This window comes from Muscardinus avellanarius (assembly GCF_963383645.1).
Source record: "Muscardinus avellanarius genome assembly, chromosome: 10".
NCBI classification, from domain to species: Eukaryota; Metazoa; Chordata; class Mammalia; order Rodentia; family Gliridae; genus Muscardinus; species Muscardinus avellanarius.
In genome coordinates, this window is record NC_137796.1 from 61,604,729 (window position 1) to 61,625,237 (window position 20,509).

A 20,509-nucleotide genomic window follows, 5' to 3' on the forward strand; every position below is an offset into this window, starting at 1 on the left:
TGGGGGTGGAACCCAGAGGCTTTCTACCTCCGGGCTATACTCCCAGACCCATTTTATATTTTATTTGGAAACAGGGTCTCACTAAGTTGCTGAGAGCCTCACTAAGTAGCTGAGGCTGGCTTCGAACCTGTGCGATCCTCCTGTCTCAGCCTCCCAAGCATGCGCCACCACGCCCAGCTTTCATGGACTTCTAGGTTACTGCTTGTTACTGCTCAGGTAACAAGTTCAGGAAGGGTTCCCTCCTTGAGCTCCACCCTCCCGGTCTGACCCAGGAAGCTGGTGGGTTCCTGAGTCCCACTGTCCCTCCTTACCTGTGTGTCTCTTGCTCCGCTCCCAGGTCAGCGATTGGTGGGAAGAGTTTGTGTATCTGCGCTCCCGCAACTCACTGATGGTGAACAGCAACTATTACATGATGGTGAGAGGGGGAGGAGTGGCTGAGGGTGGGATCAGAGTGGCCCTGAGGGACAGGGTGCCGGGGTAAATTGCTGTTCACAGTCCATGACCTGAATCTAGGACCAGACTCTGAAATCGTCATCTGCCCGCTTTGGGCGTCAGAGCCCGCCTCCCCCAGGGTCAGACCTGGGCTCAGGCGTCTGGCTGTCCCTCTCCTGGCCCCCAGGACTTCCTGTACGTCACTCCCACACCGCTGCAGGCAGCTCGCGCAGGGAACGCAGTCCACGCCCTCCTCCTGTACCGCCACCGTCTGAATCGCCAGGAGATCCCCCCGGTAAGATGGCCAGCACGGCGGGGCGTGGTGGTGCACGCTTGTAATCCCAGCATTCGGGAGGCTGAGACCGGAGGATGGCGGTTCGCGGACAGCCTCAGCTACTTAGAGAGGCCCTCTGCAACTCAGTGAGACTGTTTCAAAATAAAAATACAAAATAGGGAAGGGGGTATAGCTCAGAGGTCGAATGCCCCTGGGTTCCATCCCCAGACCCACCAAAAAGAAAAAAGAAAAGAAAAAAAAAAAAAGATGGCTAGCATAGACCAGGGGGCAGAGGCGGTTCTCTAGCAAGAAGGCAGCTCACTAGCCCTTGGCCTCCTGCAGACTTTGCTGATGGGGATGCGTCCTTTGTGCTCTGCCCAGTATGAGAACATATTCAACACCACGCGGGTACCAGGGGTCGAAAAAGGTGAGACGCCCTCTTCCTCTCCCCTCCCCACTCAGAGCGACAGAACAGTGCCATGACTGACAGCTTCTTCTCCAGAGCCAGCCCGAGTGGGATTGGAACTGGCTTCCATCCTTCCTGCGCAGCCTTGGGGGAGTTATTACCCGCTCTGATCCTCGGTTTCTTGAACTCTAAAATGGCATAATTGTTATACCTACGGTGGTGAAGATTAAAAAGGTGTTCAGAAGCCGGGCGTGGTGGTGCACGCTTGTAATCCCAGCATTTGGGAGATTGAGACAGGAGGATCGCGGTTCACCGATAGCCTCAGCTACTTAGTGAGGCCCTTTGCACTCAGTGAGACCCTGTTTCAAAATAAAGAATAGAAAATAGGGCTAGGCAGCCAGGCGTGGTGGCGCAGGCCTGTAATCCCAGCGCTTGGGAGACAGGAGGACCGCACAGGTTCAAAGCCAGCCTCAGCTACTTAGTGAGGCTCTCAGCAACTTAGTGAGACCCTGTCTCCAAATAAAATATAAAATAGGCCTGGGAGTATAGCTTGGAGGTAGAAAGCCTCTGGGTTCCACCCCCAGTACCATTAAAAAAAAAAAAATAGGGCTGGGGTATAGCTGGGAGATAGAATGCCCCTGGGTTCCAACCGCAGTACCACAAAATAAATAAATAAATAAAGTGTTCAGAACAGCTCAAGGCATGTTGGACGTGCTGAACAAAAATGGCCCTTATCCTTATGATGTGTTGGGCCATCCTGTCCCCACCTTTCTGCCAACGCCACTCTAGACTATATCCGCCACCTCCGCGACAGCCGACACGTGGCCGTCCTCCACCGCGGCCGGTTCTTCCGCGTGGGGACGCACTCCCCAGGCGGGCTGCTCTCCCCGAGGGCCCTGGAGCAGCAGTTTCAGCGCATCCTGGACGACCCCTCGCCCGCCTGTCCCTACGAGGAGCACCTGGCAGCCCTGACAGCCGCCCCCAGGTGAGGGTCAGAGCCCAGGAGCGCCCCAGGCCGGCTGGGACCGGGTGGAGGCCGGGCAGAGCGGAGGCCGGCTGGGCTCAGGTGCGTCCCGCCCGGACAGGGCTACCTGGGCCCAGGTGCGGAAGGCGGTGAAGAGCCGGGCCGCGCCTGCGCTAGATGCTGTGGAGGGGGCCGCTTTCTTTGTATCCCTCGACTCCGAGCCCGGGGGGCTCACCAGGGAGGACCCCGCAGCTTCTCTGGATGCCTATGCCCATGCCCTGCTGGCTGGCAGGGGCCACGACCGGTGAGTCAGCCTTGAGCTTGGGAGTCCCCCAAACCTGGCACCCCATAAACCGCTATCCAGATTCAGGGCCCCCTCTCTAGTAGGATTGGGCCACTGAGTTCGGCAGTCTCCAGATCCAGGGCCCTTTACATCTGAAGACCCCAGACCCAGAGCTTTGGGACTGAGAGACCCAGAGAATCCTTTGATCTTGGGACCCCAAATCCATTGCCCAGAATCAGGGACCCAAAATCTGAGATTACCCCAATCCCCTGACCTGGGCTCTTAGACCCAGAGAACCCCTAGACTATTTATATTACCCAGACTCAGCACCCCAGATACCCGCGGACCTAAGGGCCACCAAATCTGGCACCCCTAGACCCAAATACCCCGAGACTATGGTCTCAAACCTGGGACCCCAAGACTCAGAGATCCCTATACTTCACACCCCTAGATCCAGATCCCAGACCTGGGACCCCCAAAACCCACACTCCAAGCCAGGGACCTCAGACTCAGAACTTGGACCACTGAACCCTCAGATCTTCTTGTAGGCACCCCACATTCAGATCCACACACCTAGCCCCCCCCCCCGCATGGAGATCATAGGCAACTTCTCCATCCCACACATACCACTCTTAATTCTCAGTCCCAAGAGGGCTCTTCTAATGTCCTATACCCTCAAACATGTCCTTAGTTTCCTAAAAAAAACCCAAATCAGCTTGGCATAGTGGCACATACCTATTATCCCACTACTCGGAAGGCTGATACAGGAGGATCACATCACAGATTCAAGGCCAGCCTCAGCCAACTTATCGAGATCCCTCTGCTATTTAGTGAGACCTGTATCTAAATAGAAAATAAAATAGGCCAGGTTTGGTGGTGCATACCTGTAATTCCAATACTTGGGAGGCTGAGACAGGAGGGTCACAGGTTCGCAGACAGCCTCAGCAAGTAGTGAGACTCTCAACCTAGTGAGATCCTGTTTCAAAATAAAAAATTGAGCCGGGCGTGGTGGCGCATGCTTGTAATCCCCGCGCTTGGGAGGCAGAGACAGGAGGATTGCGCAGGTTCGAAGCCAGCCGCGTGCGCTGGCTTAGGAGACCCTGTTTCCAAATATAAAAATGTAAAAAGAGGTCTGGGAGTGTAGCCCGGAGGTAGAAGGGCTTCCAGGAACCCCAGTACCACCAAAAAAATAAATAAATAAATAAAAATAAAAAAAATAAAAAAATAAAAAATTGGGTTGGAGGCTTGGAGCTAGAATGCCTTTGGGTTCAATTTCCAGTACAAAAAATATATATAGGGCTGGGGGTATCTTTCAGAGATAGAATGCCCCTGGGTTTCATAACTAATACAAATAAAAAACAAAGACAAAACCAAAAAATCCAGATGTAATGACAAAGTCTTGTAATCCCAGTACTTGGGAGGATGAGGCAGGAGGATTACAGGTTTCAGGCAAGCTTTAGCAACTTAGTGAGGCCCTCTGCAACTTAGACCATGTTTCAAAATTTAAAAAATGAGCTGGGCATGGTGGTGCATGCATGTAATCCCAGCATTAAGGAGGCTGAGACAGGAGGATCACACGCAATTCGCGGCCAGCCTCAGCTAACTTAGTGAGGTCCTTTGCAACTCAGTGAGACCCTATTTCAAAATAAAGAATAAAAATAGGACTGGAGTGGCCGGGTGTGGTGGCGCACGCTTGTAATCCCCACGGTTGGGAGCCTGAGACAGGAGGATCGCACAGGTTTGAAGCCAGCCTCAGCTACTTAGTGAGGCTCTCAGCAACTTAGTGAGACCCTGTTTCCAAATAAAATTTAAAATAGGTCTGGGAGTATAGCCTAGAGGTAGAAAAACCCCTGGGTTCTACCCCCAGTACCACACACACACATACACACACACACACACACACACACGTAGGACGGGAGAGGGTGTAACTCAGAGGTAGAATGCCCTTGGGTTTCATCCCCAGTGCTACACACACACACACATACACACACACACACACACACACACACACAGAGAATAAAAAAATAGGGCTGAGGGTTTAGCTTGGAGGTAGAATGCCTCTGGGTTCCATCCCCAGTATCATACACACCCACAAAAAATAATAATAATAGAGATAAAAAATAAAATAGGGCAAAGGGTATATAGTTCACAGGTAGAATGTCTCTGAGTTCAATCCCCAGTAGCACGAGAAAAAAAAAAAAAAGAAAGAAAGAAAAGAAAAATTCCCAAACTCCCTAAATCCTAGTTAGGTCTGTGAGACCCTCCAGAGCCACCCACTAGAGACCCCTAACATTCTTAGAGGTACCCACGACCACATCAGAACTCCAGCCGATCCCCATGCGCCCCACCCTGAAACTCCTCTTCAGGACCCACAGAATGCGTCCTAAGTTCTCCCCATGGGGTGACCCCCGTGGAACTCTCCTACAGCTGGTTTGACAAGTCCTTCACCCTAATCATCTTCTCCAATGGGAAGCTGGGCCTCAGCGTGGAGCACTCGTGGGCTGACTGCCCCATCACAGGACACATGTGGGAGGTAAGGCAGCCGTCTGGGGACCCCAGCCCATTTCCAGAAGACCTTCCCCCCAGGGCTTGAAGTCAGGAGGCAAATGGAGGCTCAGAGACAGACAGAGAGGATCCCAGCAAAGATGGCCTGGGATGATGACCTTCCTTTGATGAGCGGGTAATTTTAGCACTCAGAAAAGAGAAGTGAAGCTGGGCGTGGTGGCGCACGCTTGTAATCCCAGCATTCCGGAGGCTGAGACAGGAGGATCACAGTTCACGGACAGCCTCAGCTACTTAGTGAGGCACTTTGTAACTTAGTGAGACCCTGTTTCAAAATAAAAAAAAAAAATAGGGCAGGGGGTGTAGCTCGGAGTCAAATGCCCCTGGGTTCCTTCCCTGCATGTGCAAAAAAAAAAAAAAAAAAAAAAAAGAAAGAAAAAGAAAAAGAAAAGAGAAGTGATTTCCCCCAGAACCACACAACAAGGAGCTGCAGGGTGAGAGTATGATTCCAAGTGCTCACCATCACCAGAGGTGATGACTTCCACCACAGCACGCTGAGGAAGGCCCAGCTCAGTTTACTATGTGACCTGGGGCAGGTCACTCCCCTCCTCTGAGCTGCAGTACCCTCTTCCTCAAATAAAGGAGTTGGAATTTCTGTATATTGACTTTAAAGGTAAAGATGTAACATAGGGTAAGAAAGAATTACAGAATGGGTTGCAGAGGCACATACCTGACCTCTTAGTACTTGGGAGGCTGAGGTAGGAGTACTACAGGTTGGAGGACAGCCTCAGCAAGTGGTGAGACTCATCAACCTAGTGAGACCCTTTTTCAAAATAAAAAATAGCCGGGTGTGGTGGCGCAGGCTTGTAATCCCCGCGCTTGGGAGGCTGAGACAGGAGGATCACACAAGTTCAAAGCCAGCCTCAGCTACTTAGTAAGGCTCTCAGCAGCTTCGTGAGACCCGTTTTCAAATAAAATATAAAATAGGTCTAGATCTGGGAGTGTAGCCTGGAGATAGAAAGCCCCTGGGTTCCACCCCCAGTACCACAATAAATAAATAAATAAATAAATAAATAGTAAATGCCGAATGTGGCGATGCACGCTTGTAATCCCAGTACTTGAGAGGCTGAGACAGGAGGATCCAGGTCCGCGGACAGCCTCAGCTACTTAGTGAGGCTCTCAGCAACTTAGTGAGAACTTGTTTCAAAATAAAGAATAAAAGCCGGGCATGGTGGCGCACGCTTGTAATCCCAGCATTTGGGAGGCTGAGACCAGAGGATCACAGTTCGCAGACAGCCTCAGCTACTTAATGAGGCCCTCTGCAACTCAGTGAGACTCAGTTTTGTAATAAAGAATAAAAAATAGCCGGGCGTGGTGGTGCACGCTTGTAATCCCCGCGCTTGGGAGGCTGAGACAGAAGGATTGTACAGGTTTGAAGCCAGCTTCAGCTACTTAGTGAGGCTTTCAGCAACTTAGTGAGACCCTGTTTCCAAATAAAATATAAAAAAGGTCTGGGAGTATAGCCTGGAGGTAGAAAGCCTCTGGGTTCCACCCCCAGTACCACACACACAAAAAAAAAGAATAAAAAATAGGGCAGGGGGTGTAGCTCAGAGGTCGAATGCCCCTGGGTTCCATCCCCAGACCCGTAAAAAAAGAAAGAAAGAAAGAATAAAAAATTGAGCTGGAGGTGTAGCTTGGAGGTAGAATGCTCTGGGTTCAATCCCCAGCACCGCCAAATAAATAAAAAAATAAATAAATAAAATAAAATAGCTGGGGGTATAGCTCAGAGGTAGAATGGGCTTGGGTTCAGTACTACACACACACACACACACACACACACACACACACACACACACACACAGTATAGCATCGCGTGGTGGTTCTCAGTGAGGATGAAATGGGGTCACCAGTGGGTTCCAGCCATGCTGGCCTTTCTCTCTCCAGCCCCCGGATGGTGGTGCTGGGTCCTTGGGAAGGTGACACTCCAGTCCTAGGGACACTGTCTGTGGTGACAAGTGCAGGGTCAGCAAGGCCTGAGCTAAATTCTTCCTGGTCTCCATGAATATGGCCTTGTGAACATCAGAGATCTCTGTCCTCTGGGAATGTCCCCCAGCCCAAAAACGGGACTGATGGAGAGAGGTCCCTGGTCTGATGGCCCTCAGTCCAGAGGGAGGATGGGGCTCTCACAGCTCCGTTTGTCCACAGTTCACTCTGGCCACGGAGTGCTTCCAGCTGGGCTACTCTGCAGATGGCCACTGCAAGGGGCACCCTGACCCCTCGCTGCCCCACCCACAGCGGCTCCAGTGGGACCTTCCGGATCAGGTGAGGCCAGGTCTCTGGGTTGCTTCCTTGAGTCCACAGAATCCTATCCTTGACTCTGCAAACCCACCACCATCTCCAGTGTCAACCTCAGAACCTGCCTCTGCACTTTCCCCAGGCCCCAGCCCATACCCCAGGCCCAAGTCAGGCCAACACATCCATAGCCGCCAACCCCAGCTCTGTCCCCGATTCTGTCCTTAACCCTAACTCTAACCCTGACCCCACTGCCTGTCCCACCCAACATCAAACGCAAACTCAGCACATTCAGTCCTGTCTCAGCAACAGCCACAGCTCCTTCCTACCCCAACTCCTCTCCATTTCCCACACCATCATGGTACCTGCATTCAGCCCCTCAGCCAGAGGTGATGGCACAAACACACCTGTTATCCCAGTACTTGGGAGGCTGAGATGGGAGGATCACAGTTGTTGTTTTGTTTTGCTTTGTTTTCATACTAGGAATGAAACCTATGGGGATTCTACCTCTGAGCTACACCCCCAGCCCTATTTTTTATTTATTTATTTATTTATTTATTTATTTATTTATTTATTTATTTATTTTTGGTGGTACTGGGGTTCCTGGAAACCCTTCTACTTCTGGGCTACACTCCCAGACCTATTTTGTACGTTTTCTATTTGGAAACAGGGTCTCGTAAGCCAGAGTGAGACTGGCTTCGAACCACCGCGATCCTCCTGTCTCTGCCTCCCAATCGCGGGGATTACAAGCCTGTGCCACCACACCCGGCTTATTCTTTATTTTGAAACAGGATCTCACTGGGTTGCAAAGGGCCTCACTAAGTAGTAGCTGAGGCTGAGGATCACAGTTTTGAGGACAACTTAAGCAAGACCTTCAGAAAATAATTAAAGAGGGCTGGGAGTATAGCTCAGAGGTAGGATGCCTCTCGGTTCAGTCCCTAATACTTGAATAAATATTAATTGATTAATTCAGCTCCAGCCCCAGCCTCATCCTCAACTTCAATTCAGTCTTCATACCCACTCTTAGGCTGTTCCATTCCTAGCTCCATTCCGAAGGTCCCCATTCCTGTCTCCAGCCCCAGCATCAGCCATCGGGTTCCCCATCTTCAACCTCCCATTCCAATCCCACTTTCTATATCTTGCCCCCTCCCCTACTGCTATTTATTTGTTTGTTTATTTATTTTTGTGGTACTGGGGATTGAACCGAGGGGCTTTCTACCTCCAAGCAACAACCCCAGTCCTATTTTTTTTTTTTATTTTGAAACAGGGTCTCACTAAATTTCCCATCCTACTTTATTTATTTATTTATTTATTTATTTATTTATGTGGCACTAGGGATTGAACTGAGGGACATTCTACCTCCAAGCGACAACCTCAGTCCTATTTTTTTTCTTTATTTTGAAACAGGGTCTCACTAAATTCCCCACCCTACTTCTGTTCCCATCTCTCTCAGCCTCTCTTCCAGCTCTAGCCCCACCCCCACCCCAGACATTACTCCCTCCCTGTCTCTTCATCTCTGGCAGATCCAACAGTCCATCTCCTTAGCGCTGAGGGGAGCCAAGACCTTGTCTGGCAACATTGACTGTCACGTCTTCCCCTTCTCCCATTTTGGCAAGAGCTTCATCAAACGCTGCCACCTCTCTTCAGACAGCTTCATCCAGATGGTCCTGCAGCTGGCCCACTTCCGGGTCAGTTGGGTTGCCCAATCCCTGCCCGCCAACACCTGCCAACCCAGGCCCTCCATGTCCCTCTTGGCCATGTCCATTTTGGATCCGCCATCTTGATTTCTCCACACATTCCCGGGTGGGAGGAGGCTGAAGGTCTGGACAACGTGGGTTGAGTCCGTGAAGACTACTTGAGCCTGGCTGACGGGCTCCTCTCCTTGTCCCCCAGGACAGGGGGCAATTCTACCTGACTTACGAGTCGGCCATGACTCGCTTGTTCCTGGAAGGCCGGACGGAGACAGTGCGGTCTTGCACAGCAGAAGCCTGCAACTTTGTGAGGGCCATGGAGGACAAGGAGAAGACAGTGCGTGTGGGCCTCCCATGAGGCCTCCCTCACCTGAACTCACTCACACATTTGCGGACATTTCCGGCCAGGCTCAGGGATGGCCCCTGGTCTTGGGCTTCATAGAGCCCATGGATGGGGAGAGACAAAGCCCCAGCCCAGTGTGCTCTGCGCTTTAATGAGGTCCCAGGGGGAGAAGCTAAGAGGGAGCCCTTTTTCTACAGCATGGCTTTTCTTTGCTTATTCAGCCTTGTGACCTCCATTTGCCCCATAAATTTGCTGCTCAGAACCTGCACCCATGCACCTCTATCCTGTTCCCCCTTACTATGAGATATTGTGGTTCGGTGCAAGGAATTTGGGCTCTGGAGGCAGACAGACCTGGGAACCCACCTGGCTCTGTCTTGCAGTGTGATCCTGGGCAAGTGACTTTCCCTCTCTGAACCTGTCTTTCCTCTCAAGTGGGGTGGATATCCCTGCCTTGTGGGGATGTTGCTAGCCGACTGAGGCCAGGCCTGCACTGGCCGGCAGTAAGCCCACCTCCTATCTTTCCATGGCCCGTGACCTCCCGATGCCCAGGACCCGCAGTGCCTCGCCCTGTTCCGCACGGCTGTGGAGAAGCACCAGGCTCTGCTGAAGGCGGCGATGAGCGGCCAGGGGGTGGACCGCCACCTCTTTGCACTCTATATCGTGTCCCGATTCCTCCACGTTCAGTCGCCTTTCTTGGCCCAGGTTGGGGTGCAGGAAAAGGGTTAGAGGGGCTGTGGGGAGATATAGCAGGAAGAGGGACTTCAGGGCAGCAAGGGTGATACTGGAAAAGGAGGTATCAGCAGGGGAGAGGGTCCAGCAGAGAGCTGGGGCAGAAAGAGAGAGGGCGAAGAGGGAAAGGGCAGGAGAAAGGCCTAGAGTGGAGAGGGGCAGCAGAGGGTGGGGAGGAAGGAGGCGGGTTAGGGGAAGGCAGGGGTAAGCCTATTTAGGGGAAATTGACTGTCTGAGAAGGTCAGAAAACATCAGGGGAACTTGTAATGGAGTGGACAGAAGGTTGGATCTGTCTTTTCCTGCACACGTGACTGTCTCCCGTCCTCAGGTTCACTCAGAACTGTGGCAACTGTCCACCAGCCAGATCCCCGTTCAGCAGATGCACCTGTTTGATGTCCACAATTATCCTGATTATGTTTCCTCGGGTGGTGGATTTGGGCCTGTGAGTAGAGCTCGGGGCCTGGCCCTGGGACTGAGGGAAGAGCAGCTGGGGCCCTGCTTTCCTTCTGTGTAGAGGGCGAGAGGGGCTGAAGCTATTTAACTTTCTTCACCTTCTCCCTCTCCAGGCTGATGACCATGGTTATGGTGTTTCTTATATCTTTATGGGGGATGACATGATCACCTTCCACATCGCTAGCAAAAAATCAAGCACAAAAACGGTGAGGCAGACTTGAAGACCTCCCCAGCCCTCCTCCCTCGGACCCAGGGCTCCAGGCCCAGCCCTCCTCCCTCAGACTCAGGGCTCCAGGCCCAGCCCTCCTCCCTCAGACTCAGGGCTCCAGGCCCCAGCCCTCCTCCTTCAAAGCCAGGGGTCCAGGACCCAGTCCTCCTCAGACTCAGGGCTCCAGGCCCTAGCCCTCCTCCCTCAGACCCAGGGGTCCAGGCCTAGCCCTCCTCCCTCGGACTCAGGGCTCCAGGCCCAGCCCTCCTCCCTCAGACCCAGGGGTCCAGGCCCAGCCCTCCTCCTCAGACCCAGGGGTCCAGGCCCAGCCCTCCTCCCTCAGACCCAGGGGTCCAGGCCTAGCCCTCCTCCCTCAGACTCAGGGCTCCAGTCCCCAGCCCTCCTCCCTCAGACCCAGGGCTCCAGGCCCAGCCCTCCTCCCTTACACCCAGGGGTCCAGGTCCAGGTCCCCTGCCCCCAGCTCTGGTCCAGGCCCCAAGCTGTTGTTCCCCAGCCCCAGAAGCCCTTTTCTCAGCTTAACCCCCACCCCATGTCTGATGTTTTTCTCCCCCCAGGACTCCCACCGGCTGGGGCAGCACATCGAAGATGCACTGTTGGACGTGGCCTCCCTGTTCCAGGCAGGACAGCGGCTGAAGTGCCGGTTCAGAGGGGTAGGGGAGGAGGATTCAGGACACAGACATGGATTTGTCTCCAGTAAGAACATGGACTACAAGGCACCTACGACATCCACCGACTTCTGACCCCTGTGAGTAGGGAGCTGGTCTCCCCCGGGAAGGAGTCAGCAGCTGGATCCTACCACCGGCCGGCACAGGACGGGGCAGGCTGTTCAGCAGCCCCACATTTGGGCCAATAAAGATTTGTGTTCTGGGTGTGTGGCATCCGTGTGCTTGTGGGCAGGGCAGGGGTGGTGGAGAAGAAGAGGGCCTCACTAAGTAGCTGTGGCTGGCTGTGAACCTGGTTCCTCCTGTCTCAGTCTCCCAAGTACTGGGATTACAAGTGTGAGCCATGATACCCGGCTTCAAGGGACTTAGAGTAGCCAAAACAATCTTGAAGAACCGGAATCCGGCACAGTAGCCTAAGAGAATAAAATGTCAAATAGGGCTGGCGTGTACCTCGAGGTAGAACGGCCTAGATTCAATCTCCAGCTAAACAGCTTTGCTAGTGCGCGGGACCCCAGAGGATAGAGAAGGTGTAGGGATGGCTTCCTGGCTGGGGACAGTTGAAGTGACAACCTGCAGGCGCACCTGGGGAGACCCTTTCGTGCCAGCCGCCCCCCGCGGTGCAAGCCTCAGTGCAGGGCCTCATAAGCGATCTGTGCAGCGTCCCTCCCTCCCCTCTCTGTCACCAATGCTGCCATTGTTTTCTCAAGCCCAGCCGCGGTCTCCGCTGAGTTGGAGAAAGGATTTCCCCGCAGCTTCCTGGGGTGGCGGTAGTGAGCACCCGCACCATCTCCTGACAGCCGACCCCACGCGCATGAGCGGACCCAAATGCCTAGAGAGAACTGACAGGACGTGTGCAGAAATCCTGCGATCACGTGGCAGAGCCGACTCTGCGCCTGCGCAGGTCCGCACAGGGGCACAGGGTATAGTGGCACAGGGTGTGTGCCCAATTCCCTACCTTTGTTTTTTAAAATCAAATAGGAGACAGAATTCATGCCAGCATGAGAGGCCATTTATTGTTCAGGGGTCGGTCCCCCACGTTTTGGGGGGGTCCCCGCACTACTTCCTCCCCCCATTGTCCCCGTGGACCCCTCAAGCGGCAGGTTGCTGAGCTGATCGTGGAGGGAGCACATCTTCAGGTGGAGATAGTCCAGAGCGGCCACCTTCTCCCTGCAACGACAGGCAGTGGGGGAGTCGAGGCCGGTGAAGCTTGGTGCTGGGGTGTAGGAGTGGAAGGAGGGGTCAGGCCCTTTCCCCAAGACCTCACCCTCCTCCCTTGCCCTCAGCCTCCTTCCTCACTCCGGCTTCATCTTGTCCGTCAGCAGCAGGTTCTTGGCCCGCAGGGCCTCGTCTTGGGCCAGCCGAAGGGTGGAGCTCAGGGCCTCTGCCCTGACGTGTTTGGCCAAGGCCTGGCGCTCCAGCTCCTGGGGAGAGGAGTGTAGGCGCCGCTGGGCTTGCTGGACTGGGCTGGGGGTGGAGGGGGGATCTGGATCGCGGAGGGCAATGGGCAGGGTCCCAAGGGGCCCACATTCCTCCCCATGTATCCCATCATGCCTCTGGCCTGAGACTAACCCCTGCATCCCACAGTGCACTGGCCTTCCAAATTCTATTGCGCAGTAAACACAGACATGTGTATTTAATGCAGAAGCCTCTGTCCTAGCAAGCACAAAGCGCGTCTAAGATATTGTTCCCTAACGCCCATGAACTACCCTGCATTTGGTGTGTACGTACCCAAGGATCCCATCACGTGGTAACCTCTGTATGTTTTGTTTTTTGGTACTCAGGATTGAACACAGGGGCATTCTACCTTCAAGCTATACCTCTAGCCCTTTTTATTTTTTATTTTATTATTTATTTATTTATTTATTTATTGTGGTACTGGGGTTCCTGGAAGCCCTTCTACTTCCGGGCTACACTCCCAGACCTATTTTTACATTTTTATTTTGGAAACGGGGTCTCCTAAGCCGGCCCGCGGGGCTGACTTTGAACCTGCGCGATCCTCCTGTCTCTGCCTCCCAAGTGCGGGGATTACAAGCGTGGGCCTCCACACCTGGCCCTTATTTTTTATTTTGAAACAAGCGCTCACAAAGTTTTGGAAGCTGACCTTGAACCTGCAATCCTCCTGTCTCGGTCTCCCAAATACTGGGATTACAGGTGTGCACCACCGGGCCCCGATTACGTGGTGACCTTCTATATCCCATAGATCACAAGACCCCACATCTCCTTATCTATATGAGACCTGTGTCTCTCATGAGAATAGTCCTCAGGGTTTTGATTCTCCATATCCCAGAATGCACCAAGCCCCTATAGCTCTGCCACACTGATGTCCCATGTTGCCTTGCTTGTTTGCCTCACCCACCACAACTTATATCCTATCATCTGTTAGGGCACTATCCCATAATACATTGGATCTCCATGAACCACAATGCACCAGGACTCAAGTTCCAGTAGCTACTGGACTTTAGTCTGTCCTGCAAAGCCCCTAGGAAGAGCTATGATTCCATTTTCCATAATGCAGTAGCTTACGGTGACCAAATGACTGGGTTCAGCCAGGCCTGGTGGCTCATGCTTGTAATCCCAGTACTTGTGAGGCTGAGACAGGAGGATCACGGGTTCAAGGACAGCCTCAGCAAGTAGTGAGACTCTCATCAACCTAGTGAGACTCTGGTTCCAAATAAGAAACAAAAAATTCTGAGGGTGTTATCTCGAAGATAGAATGCCTCTGGGTTCAATCCCCAGGACCAAAATAATAAAGAAAGGGAGAGAGAGAGAGACAGACAGACAGACAGACAGACAGACACACAGACTGGTTTCTTTGTGTGGGCCCAATGATCCTATAAAATGTACCATCTCTCTGAAGGCCTACAGGAAGTCAGGCCCCTGCTCCATGAACCTCTAGGCTGGGTCTCTTATTGGCCCCAAGGTAGTAGATCCAATGTCCTACCATGGTTCGGTCCCAATCTATCACCCACCAAGCTGCTTTCCCTTCCCCATACATCAGAGTCCAGTCCCCCCTCTAGTGCCTGCTACTCACAGCACAGCCCTCCCCTTCCTGCCACATACCAGCAGTACCCTTGTGCCCTGGGCTCCCTGCCCCTGCCCTGACAGAAAAGTAAACTGGGACATGGTAGCCCATGGTGTCTGGTACCAGAATCTTCTTGTGTAGCCTCTGGCAGCTGGGACAGGCAGGAGCCAGGCCCCTCTGCTTCACCTCGTCCACTAGTGGGGTCAGCGCTCGTTCCAGCAGATGCTGCAGGGACTCCGTGGACAGCTGCTGCCCCTGGCTGGGGAAGGGTGGTCATCAGATGTAAAAGGACCAGTACTGGCTCCACTTCCAGAATGCCCCATAGTCTCCTGCCCGGCCAGCCTCCATCTGGCCCTGTTTCCATTATGCATCCCATGCAACCTTCCTGCCACCCATGGGGACATTCCTCAGTGCATCACATATCCTTGGCTTCCTCCTCCCAAAGGGCACTAGAGAGCCCTCCACTTCCAAAACTGCCGAAAACGTGGTGTGTGTGTGTGTGTGTGTGTGTGTGTGTGTGTGTGTGTGTGTTTTACTGGGGATGGAACCCAGGGGCATTCTACCTCCAAGCTATACCCCCAGCCCTATTTTTTTTTTTTTTTGTGGTACTGGGGGTGGAACACAGAGGCTTTCTACCTCCGGGCTATACTCCCAGACCCATTTTATATTTTATTTGGAAACAGGGTCTCACTAAGTTGCTGAGAGCCTTACTAAATAGCTGAGGCTGGCTTCAAACCTGTGCGATTCTCCTGTCTCAGCCTCCCAAGCGCGGGGATTACAAGCGTGTGCCACCACACCCGGCTTCCAGCCTATTTTTTATTCTTTATTTTGAAACAGGGTCTAAGTTGCGGAAGGCCTCAGTAAGTAGGCTGAGGCTGGCTGTGAACCCAGATCTTCCTATTTTAGCCTCCCAAGTACTAGGATTACAAGTGTGCGTTACCACACCTGGCTTCCAGCCCTTTTTAATTTTTGTTTTGAAACAAGATCTCACTAAGTTGCTAAGGGTTTTGCTAAGTTATTGAAGCTGGTCTTGAACCTGCGATCCTCCTGTCTCAGCCTCCAAGTACTGGGATTACAGGCTTGCTACACCACTCCCAAAAAACCTGATCTCAAGTTGCACTTGGAATCCCCCTTCCTACAATGAATTGAGTATGGTATCCCTTTATTTCCTCAACCTACCAAGGTCTCACCATCTTTACAGTGTATGGAGAAACCCTACCTCCCACCATGTACCACATCCCAGCCTTCCCACAATGCATTAGAAATAGGTGATGCTGCCGGGCGTGGTGGCGCACGCTTGTAATCCCCGCGCTTGGGAGGTGGAGATAGGAGGATCGTGCAGGTTCGAAGCCAGCCATGCTGGCTTAAGAGACCCTGTTTCAAAAAAAAAAAAAAGTATAAAAATAGGTCTGGGAGTGTAGCCCAGAGGTAGAAGGGTTTCCAGGAACCCCAGTACTACCACCAAAAAAAAAAAAAAAAAAAGAAAGAAAGAAAGAAAGAAATAGATGATGCTCCAAAAGGCATGGAGTCTTTTCATGAGTCCCACAAAACACTAATTTTATCTTGTGGGGAAGGAACAAACGATGCTTGCATAGAATAGCGGGAAGGGATGCCCTGTCTCCCAATATGAACAACCCTCTACCCCTGGCTAATATGCCATCTCCTTCAATGTGACCCAGAATGCACCGGGAGGCAGGCTTTACTCCCGTACCTGGCACAGCGGGCACAGGAGCCTTGGGGAGACCGATCCAGGTTCATGGGGTGGTCAGGTCCCCTCCGCGAGTTCTGAAACTGACGGCCCAGCTCTTCCAGGATTGGTTTCACTGGGCCCAGCCCCTCCAATTCGCTTCTCAGAGAAGCCACAGATACTGCTGACCGCTCCACCCTGGTGCAGGAGAGTAACCAGGGCTGCAAGGTGGTCCTGGTAGGACCTGCTATTAGCCCAGCACCTGTGTCTCCAAGCAGTCTCTAATACTCCACCTGACCCACCCTCTCTGCTCTCATTATTGGCTACTCCCTGTGGGAGGGGTGAGGGGGGAAGGTAGTAGGGATTGAACCCAGGGACATTTTACCCTGAGCTACACCCTCAGCCCAATTTATTTATTTATTTATTATTTGCGGTACTGGGGATGGAACCCAGGGGCTTTCTACCTCTTAGCTACACCCTCCGCCTGATTTTATTTTTATTTTGAAAACAGAATCTCACTAAGTTGCAGAGGCCCTGGCTCAGTTTTTGAGGTTGGCCATGAATCTGCTATCCTCCCGTCTCAGCCTCCCAAGGACTAAGGTTTCAGGAGTGCACCACCACCTTCGGCTGCCTTTGCTTTGCTTTCTAATTTTATCCCCCCGGGTCCTGTGGTCCTCCTCTGCTCCTTTTAAGGTATGGATCACACCCCTTCTCTAACTGGCCCCAACTCCAGGGTTTATTGTGTATGGTATGCCCCTCCTGCTGTCTACTCGGCGCTTCCTGGGTTAGTATACGCTCTGAGCCAAGCGCGTTGGCGCAAGCTTGTAATCCCAATACTTGGGAGGCCGAGACAGGAGAATCACAGGTTCAAAGCCAGCCTCGGCAACATAGGGAGGCTCTCAGAAACCTAGTGGGACCCTATTTCCAAATAAATAAAATCAGGGCGGGGGCGTATCTTGGAGGTCGAATGCCTCTAGGTTCAATCCCTACTGCCCATAAAAAATAAAAAATAATTACTCCGGAACACTCAGGTCCCATCCGATTGGCCCACCCTTTTCCCTCAAGACCCCATCCTCGGGATGGCTCCGCCTCGCCCTTTCGGGTCCTTCTCCCTAGCCCCGGCCCACGCTCTGGTCCCGGCCCTTACATGGTGCACAGTTCGTCTGCCCGACCTCGCAGCTCCTGCAATCCCCGCGCCGTCTGTGCTTGCTCGCGTTGAGCCCGCTCCCACTGGCCCAGGAAGCCGTCGAGCCTGCCTCCCAGGCCCCCGAGCAGCCTCAGGGCCTCCTGCACCGCTCCCTCCTCCTGATGCCACCGCGCGGTCAGCGACGACACCTCCCTCCTGGAAGGAAGGAAGGGGGGTTCTGGTGGGGACTAGATGTGGTCGCACCGCCATCGACCCCACCCAGCCGGTCCCCAAATTCTCTTGTGCCGCTCATTTGTTGAAATCTGCCAGTGTCCCTCCAGAGCTCTGCTTTATCGAGCTCCTTGTCAGCCACTCTGAGGCTTCCCTGTTAGGTCCCAAATCTGCACCACGGTTCCTGCTGACACCACCGCGCTAAGGCAGTGCTCTCTCTACCCCGCCCACTCAGCCTGGAGTCCCCAAGGTCCTCCCTCCTCAAGCCCCGCCCACCACCGTTTAGACAAACACCAATCAGAAACTTCAAAATTAGCCGGGCGGTAGTGAGGCCCTCTCCAATTTAGTGAGGCCCTTTGCAATTCAGTGAGACCCTGTTTCAAAATAAAGTATAAAAAGCCGGGCGTGGTGGTTTATGCTTGTAATCTCAGTATTTGGAAGGCTGAGATCGCGCAGGTTCAAAGCCAGCCTCGGCTACTTAGTGAACCTCTCAGCAATTTAGTGAGACCCTGTTTCCAAATAAAGTATAAAATAGGTCTGGGAGTATCCCGGAGGTAGAAAGCCCTTGGGTTTCAGACTCAGTACCACAAAGAGTAAATAAATAGCCGGGCGTGGTGGCGCACGCTTGTAATCCCAGCATTCCGGAGGCGGAGACCGGAGGATCACGGTTCGCAGACAGCCTCAGCTACTTAGTGAGGCCCTCTGCAACTCAGTGAGACCCGGTTTCAAAATAAAGAATAAAAAATAGGGCAGGGGCTGTAGCTCAGAGGTCGAATGCCCCTGGGTTCTATCCCCAGACGCCCCCCCAAAATAAATAAAAATAAAATTAGTTTTTCGAGAGCCGGGTGTGGTGGCGTACGCCTGTAATCCCAGTACTCGGGAGGCTGATTCAGTAGGGTCCCAAGTTTGAGGACAATCTCAGCTAGTGAGACTCTCATCAACCTAGCGAGATCCTGCTTCCAAATAAAAATAAAACAGGGCTGGGAGTGTAGCTCGGAGGTAAAAATCCTGGCTTTAATCCCCAGTCTGTCTGTCTGTCTGTCTGTCTGTCTGTCTCTCTCTCTCTCTCTCTCTCACACACACACACACACACACACACACACACACACACACACGTTTTTTGGAGTCCCGCAGGTCCTAAAATCGTCTAGAGACACTCAGCCCCGCCCATTGCAACTCAATGTTTCATTCTAGGCCCCGCCCACCTAGGTTCGCGAGGCTCTACTTTTAAGCTCCGCCCACTCTAACTTCTGGAAACTCATCCCCGGGCCCTGCCCACCTCAGAGTCCCTGAGACTCCATCCCTAAGCCCTTTGCACCTCGGTTTCCCCAGGCTCTACCTTCTAGGTCCTACCCACCTTAGCCCCTCAAGGCCCCACCCATCCACGGGCCCCGCCCACCTGGCCCTAGGCCCCGCCCACGTCAGCCACTCTAACTCCACCCCCAGGCCCCACGCACCCTAGCTCCTCCACCTGGGCCCAGCCCACCTCAGCTCCTCCAGGCCGGCGGAGACCTTCTGCAACTCCTGCTCGCTCACATAGGGCCCCTCCCCTGCCCTGGGCCCCATTCCCCAGCCTCCGGGGGCCAGGCCGCGCGGCCGCGGGGGGTCGTCGGGGCTCCCGGGAGAGCCGGAGGAGCCCTGGCTCGGAGGGGCGGGGCCCAGGCCGTGCCGGGAGAGGCCAGCCTCCAGTTTCTGCTCCAGCTCCTGCAGCTCGGCTTCTTGCCTCCGCGGCGTCTCATCCTGCAGTTGTTGCTGCAGGTATCGAAGCTTCTCCTGGTCAGGGAAGGAGGGAGGGGGAGTCACGGCGTCCAGCCCCTTTCCTCCGGCAACCACCTCCACTCCCAGATCCTCCCCAGGAGCCCCGGGTTTGTAAAGTGAGTGGGTGTGGGGATAGGATGCTGGGAAGCACCGCTCAAAGTTTACATGGAGTTCAAATGAAGACTCCCCTAGCCTGCTTCCAGGGCTCCATCCAGCCTTCTCCCTCACTCCAGTCCTCCTACGAGTCTGTCAAACACTAGTCCCTGCCGTTTAGGACGAACACCACTGACGTTGTCTCAACATTTCGTGGGAAAATGAGCGACCATGTATGTGGGCAGAACGGGCATTCTCACTCGATAATCCAGCCTGAGTCTCTCTGTCTCTGGGACAGGGTCCCTGCCTGGGTGTGGGAGCCTCATTCAAATCGCTCCTGCTGAGTGTCGCGGTGAGCTCAGGGAGGGCAGAAAGCCCCATTTGTAGTGTACCTCAAGTCCCTCGTGCGTTCAATCTTCCCACAAATCCTGGGAGCCCCTTACCTCCAATAGGGCAGAGTTCTGCTTCAAGACGTTGGTTTTGATTTCAGCATCTTCTACTGACCGGGTCACCTTGCGGCAGTTCTCCTGGGTCAGGACACCAGGGCGGGGGCCCTGCCTTCCCATTCCAGTTCCGCTCCCCACCCTTAGTCTCGCTAATTTCCATGCCTTGCTATCCACCTCCCAGGCAGGACCCACTTACCAGCTGGGTAAAGGGATCCGCTTTAGCCCACCTGTCCTAGCTCACCCTCCGCCTCCTCCCGCCTCTCTGGTGCCCCCTCCTCACTCCCTTCCCCCTCTGCCTTCCCATCCTCTTCCTACCCCCCAATTCCCGTCCCTGCCAGCTCACCTTGAGTTGACTGCAGTACCCCTCCAACTCCTCCGCCTCCTGTCGCCTTCTCTCTAGATTCTCGCTCAGCACAGAACACTCGCTCTGGAGCAAGGAAAAGAGAAGCATCAGCCAGGGCAGGTGGGGCCGAGGAAGGTCCCTTTCTCTCCTGAGCCTCAAGCCCCCCAGCTGGGCTATGGATGTGCTGAGTGGGGAGTGGGTTCCATCTAAGACAGGAACTTTACCCGGGAGGAAGTGGAGGCTTTGGAAAGAAAGAGGAGGCTCGAACCTGCAGGGTCTGTACGTGCTGGTTAACCCGAGTGGTCTTTTCCTTCAAGCTGGTGATGGAGTCTTTGGCCCGGACCAATCCACTGTTGACCCCACTCTGGGGGAGAATGGGAGACAGGTGGTTCAGTGAGTGCGTGGAGACAAAAGCCAACCCCAAGAAAAATTCTAGAACTGGGAGGCTGGGTTTGCACTCTGTGTGTGTGCGTGTGTGTGTGTGTGTGTTGAATTATTGAATCCAAGGGGTTCTGCCTCTGAGCTCTAGCCCTATTTTATTTA

At 53.5% G+C, this 20,509-nt stretch overlaps 2 protein-coding genes across 3 annotated transcripts in view; one reads left to right on the forward strand and one right to left on the reverse strand.

Annotated features, from left to right (window-relative positions):
* Nucleotides 1–11,338, forward strand: part of CPT1C (carnitine palmitoyltransferase 1C) — a gene marked incomplete at both ends in the record, with an annotated part of 25,775 nt that extends 14,437 nt beyond the window's left edge. The window contains 13 exons of the mRNA XM_080702632.1: nucleotides 338–415; nucleotides 620–727; nucleotides 1,049–1,133; nucleotides 1,902–2,097; nucleotides 2,198–2,380; nucleotides 4,787–4,892; nucleotides 7,067–7,183; nucleotides 8,677–8,841; nucleotides 9,047–9,181; nucleotides 9,737–9,889; nucleotides 10,245–10,358; nucleotides 10,483–10,575; nucleotides 11,153–11,338. Of these exons, the coding sequence (XP_080558758.1) occupies nucleotides 338–415; nucleotides 620–727; nucleotides 1,049–1,133; nucleotides 1,902–2,097; nucleotides 2,198–2,380; nucleotides 4,787–4,892; nucleotides 7,067–7,183; nucleotides 8,677–8,841; nucleotides 9,047–9,181; nucleotides 9,737–9,889; nucleotides 10,245–10,358; nucleotides 10,483–10,575; nucleotides 11,153–11,338 (1,719 nt within the window). The remainder of the gene's footprint in view (nucleotides 1–337; nucleotides 416–619; nucleotides 728–1,048; nucleotides 1,134–1,901; nucleotides 2,098–2,197; nucleotides 2,381–4,786; nucleotides 4,893–7,066; nucleotides 7,184–8,676; nucleotides 8,842–9,046; nucleotides 9,182–9,736; nucleotides 9,890–10,244; nucleotides 10,359–10,482; nucleotides 10,576–11,152) is intronic.
* Nucleotides 11,339–12,270: 932 nt separating this feature from the next.
* Nucleotides 12,271–20,509, reverse strand: part of TSKS (testis specific serine kinase substrate) — a gene marked incomplete at both ends in the record, with an annotated part of 29,477 nt that continues 21,238 nt past the window's right edge. Inside the window, 9 exons of one of the 2 annotated variants that reach the window (XM_080704069.1) lie at nucleotides 12,271–12,427; nucleotides 12,557–12,681; nucleotides 14,406–14,541; nucleotides 15,994–16,167; nucleotides 17,117–17,311; nucleotides 18,813–19,099; nucleotides 19,621–19,704; nucleotides 19,967–20,050; nucleotides 20,235–20,330. In XM_080704069.1, the coding sequence (XP_080560195.1) occupies nucleotides 12,271–12,427; nucleotides 12,557–12,681; nucleotides 14,406–14,541; nucleotides 15,994–16,167; nucleotides 17,117–17,311; nucleotides 18,813–19,099; nucleotides 19,621–19,704; nucleotides 19,967–20,050; nucleotides 20,235–20,330 (1,338 nt within the window). Of the gene's footprint in view, nucleotides 12,428–12,556; nucleotides 12,682–14,405; nucleotides 14,542–15,993; nucleotides 16,168–17,116; nucleotides 17,312–18,812; nucleotides 19,100–19,620; nucleotides 19,732–19,966; nucleotides 20,051–20,234; nucleotides 20,331–20,509 lie in introns of both variants that reach the window. The other variant, XM_080704068.1, reaches the window with a different exon arrangement.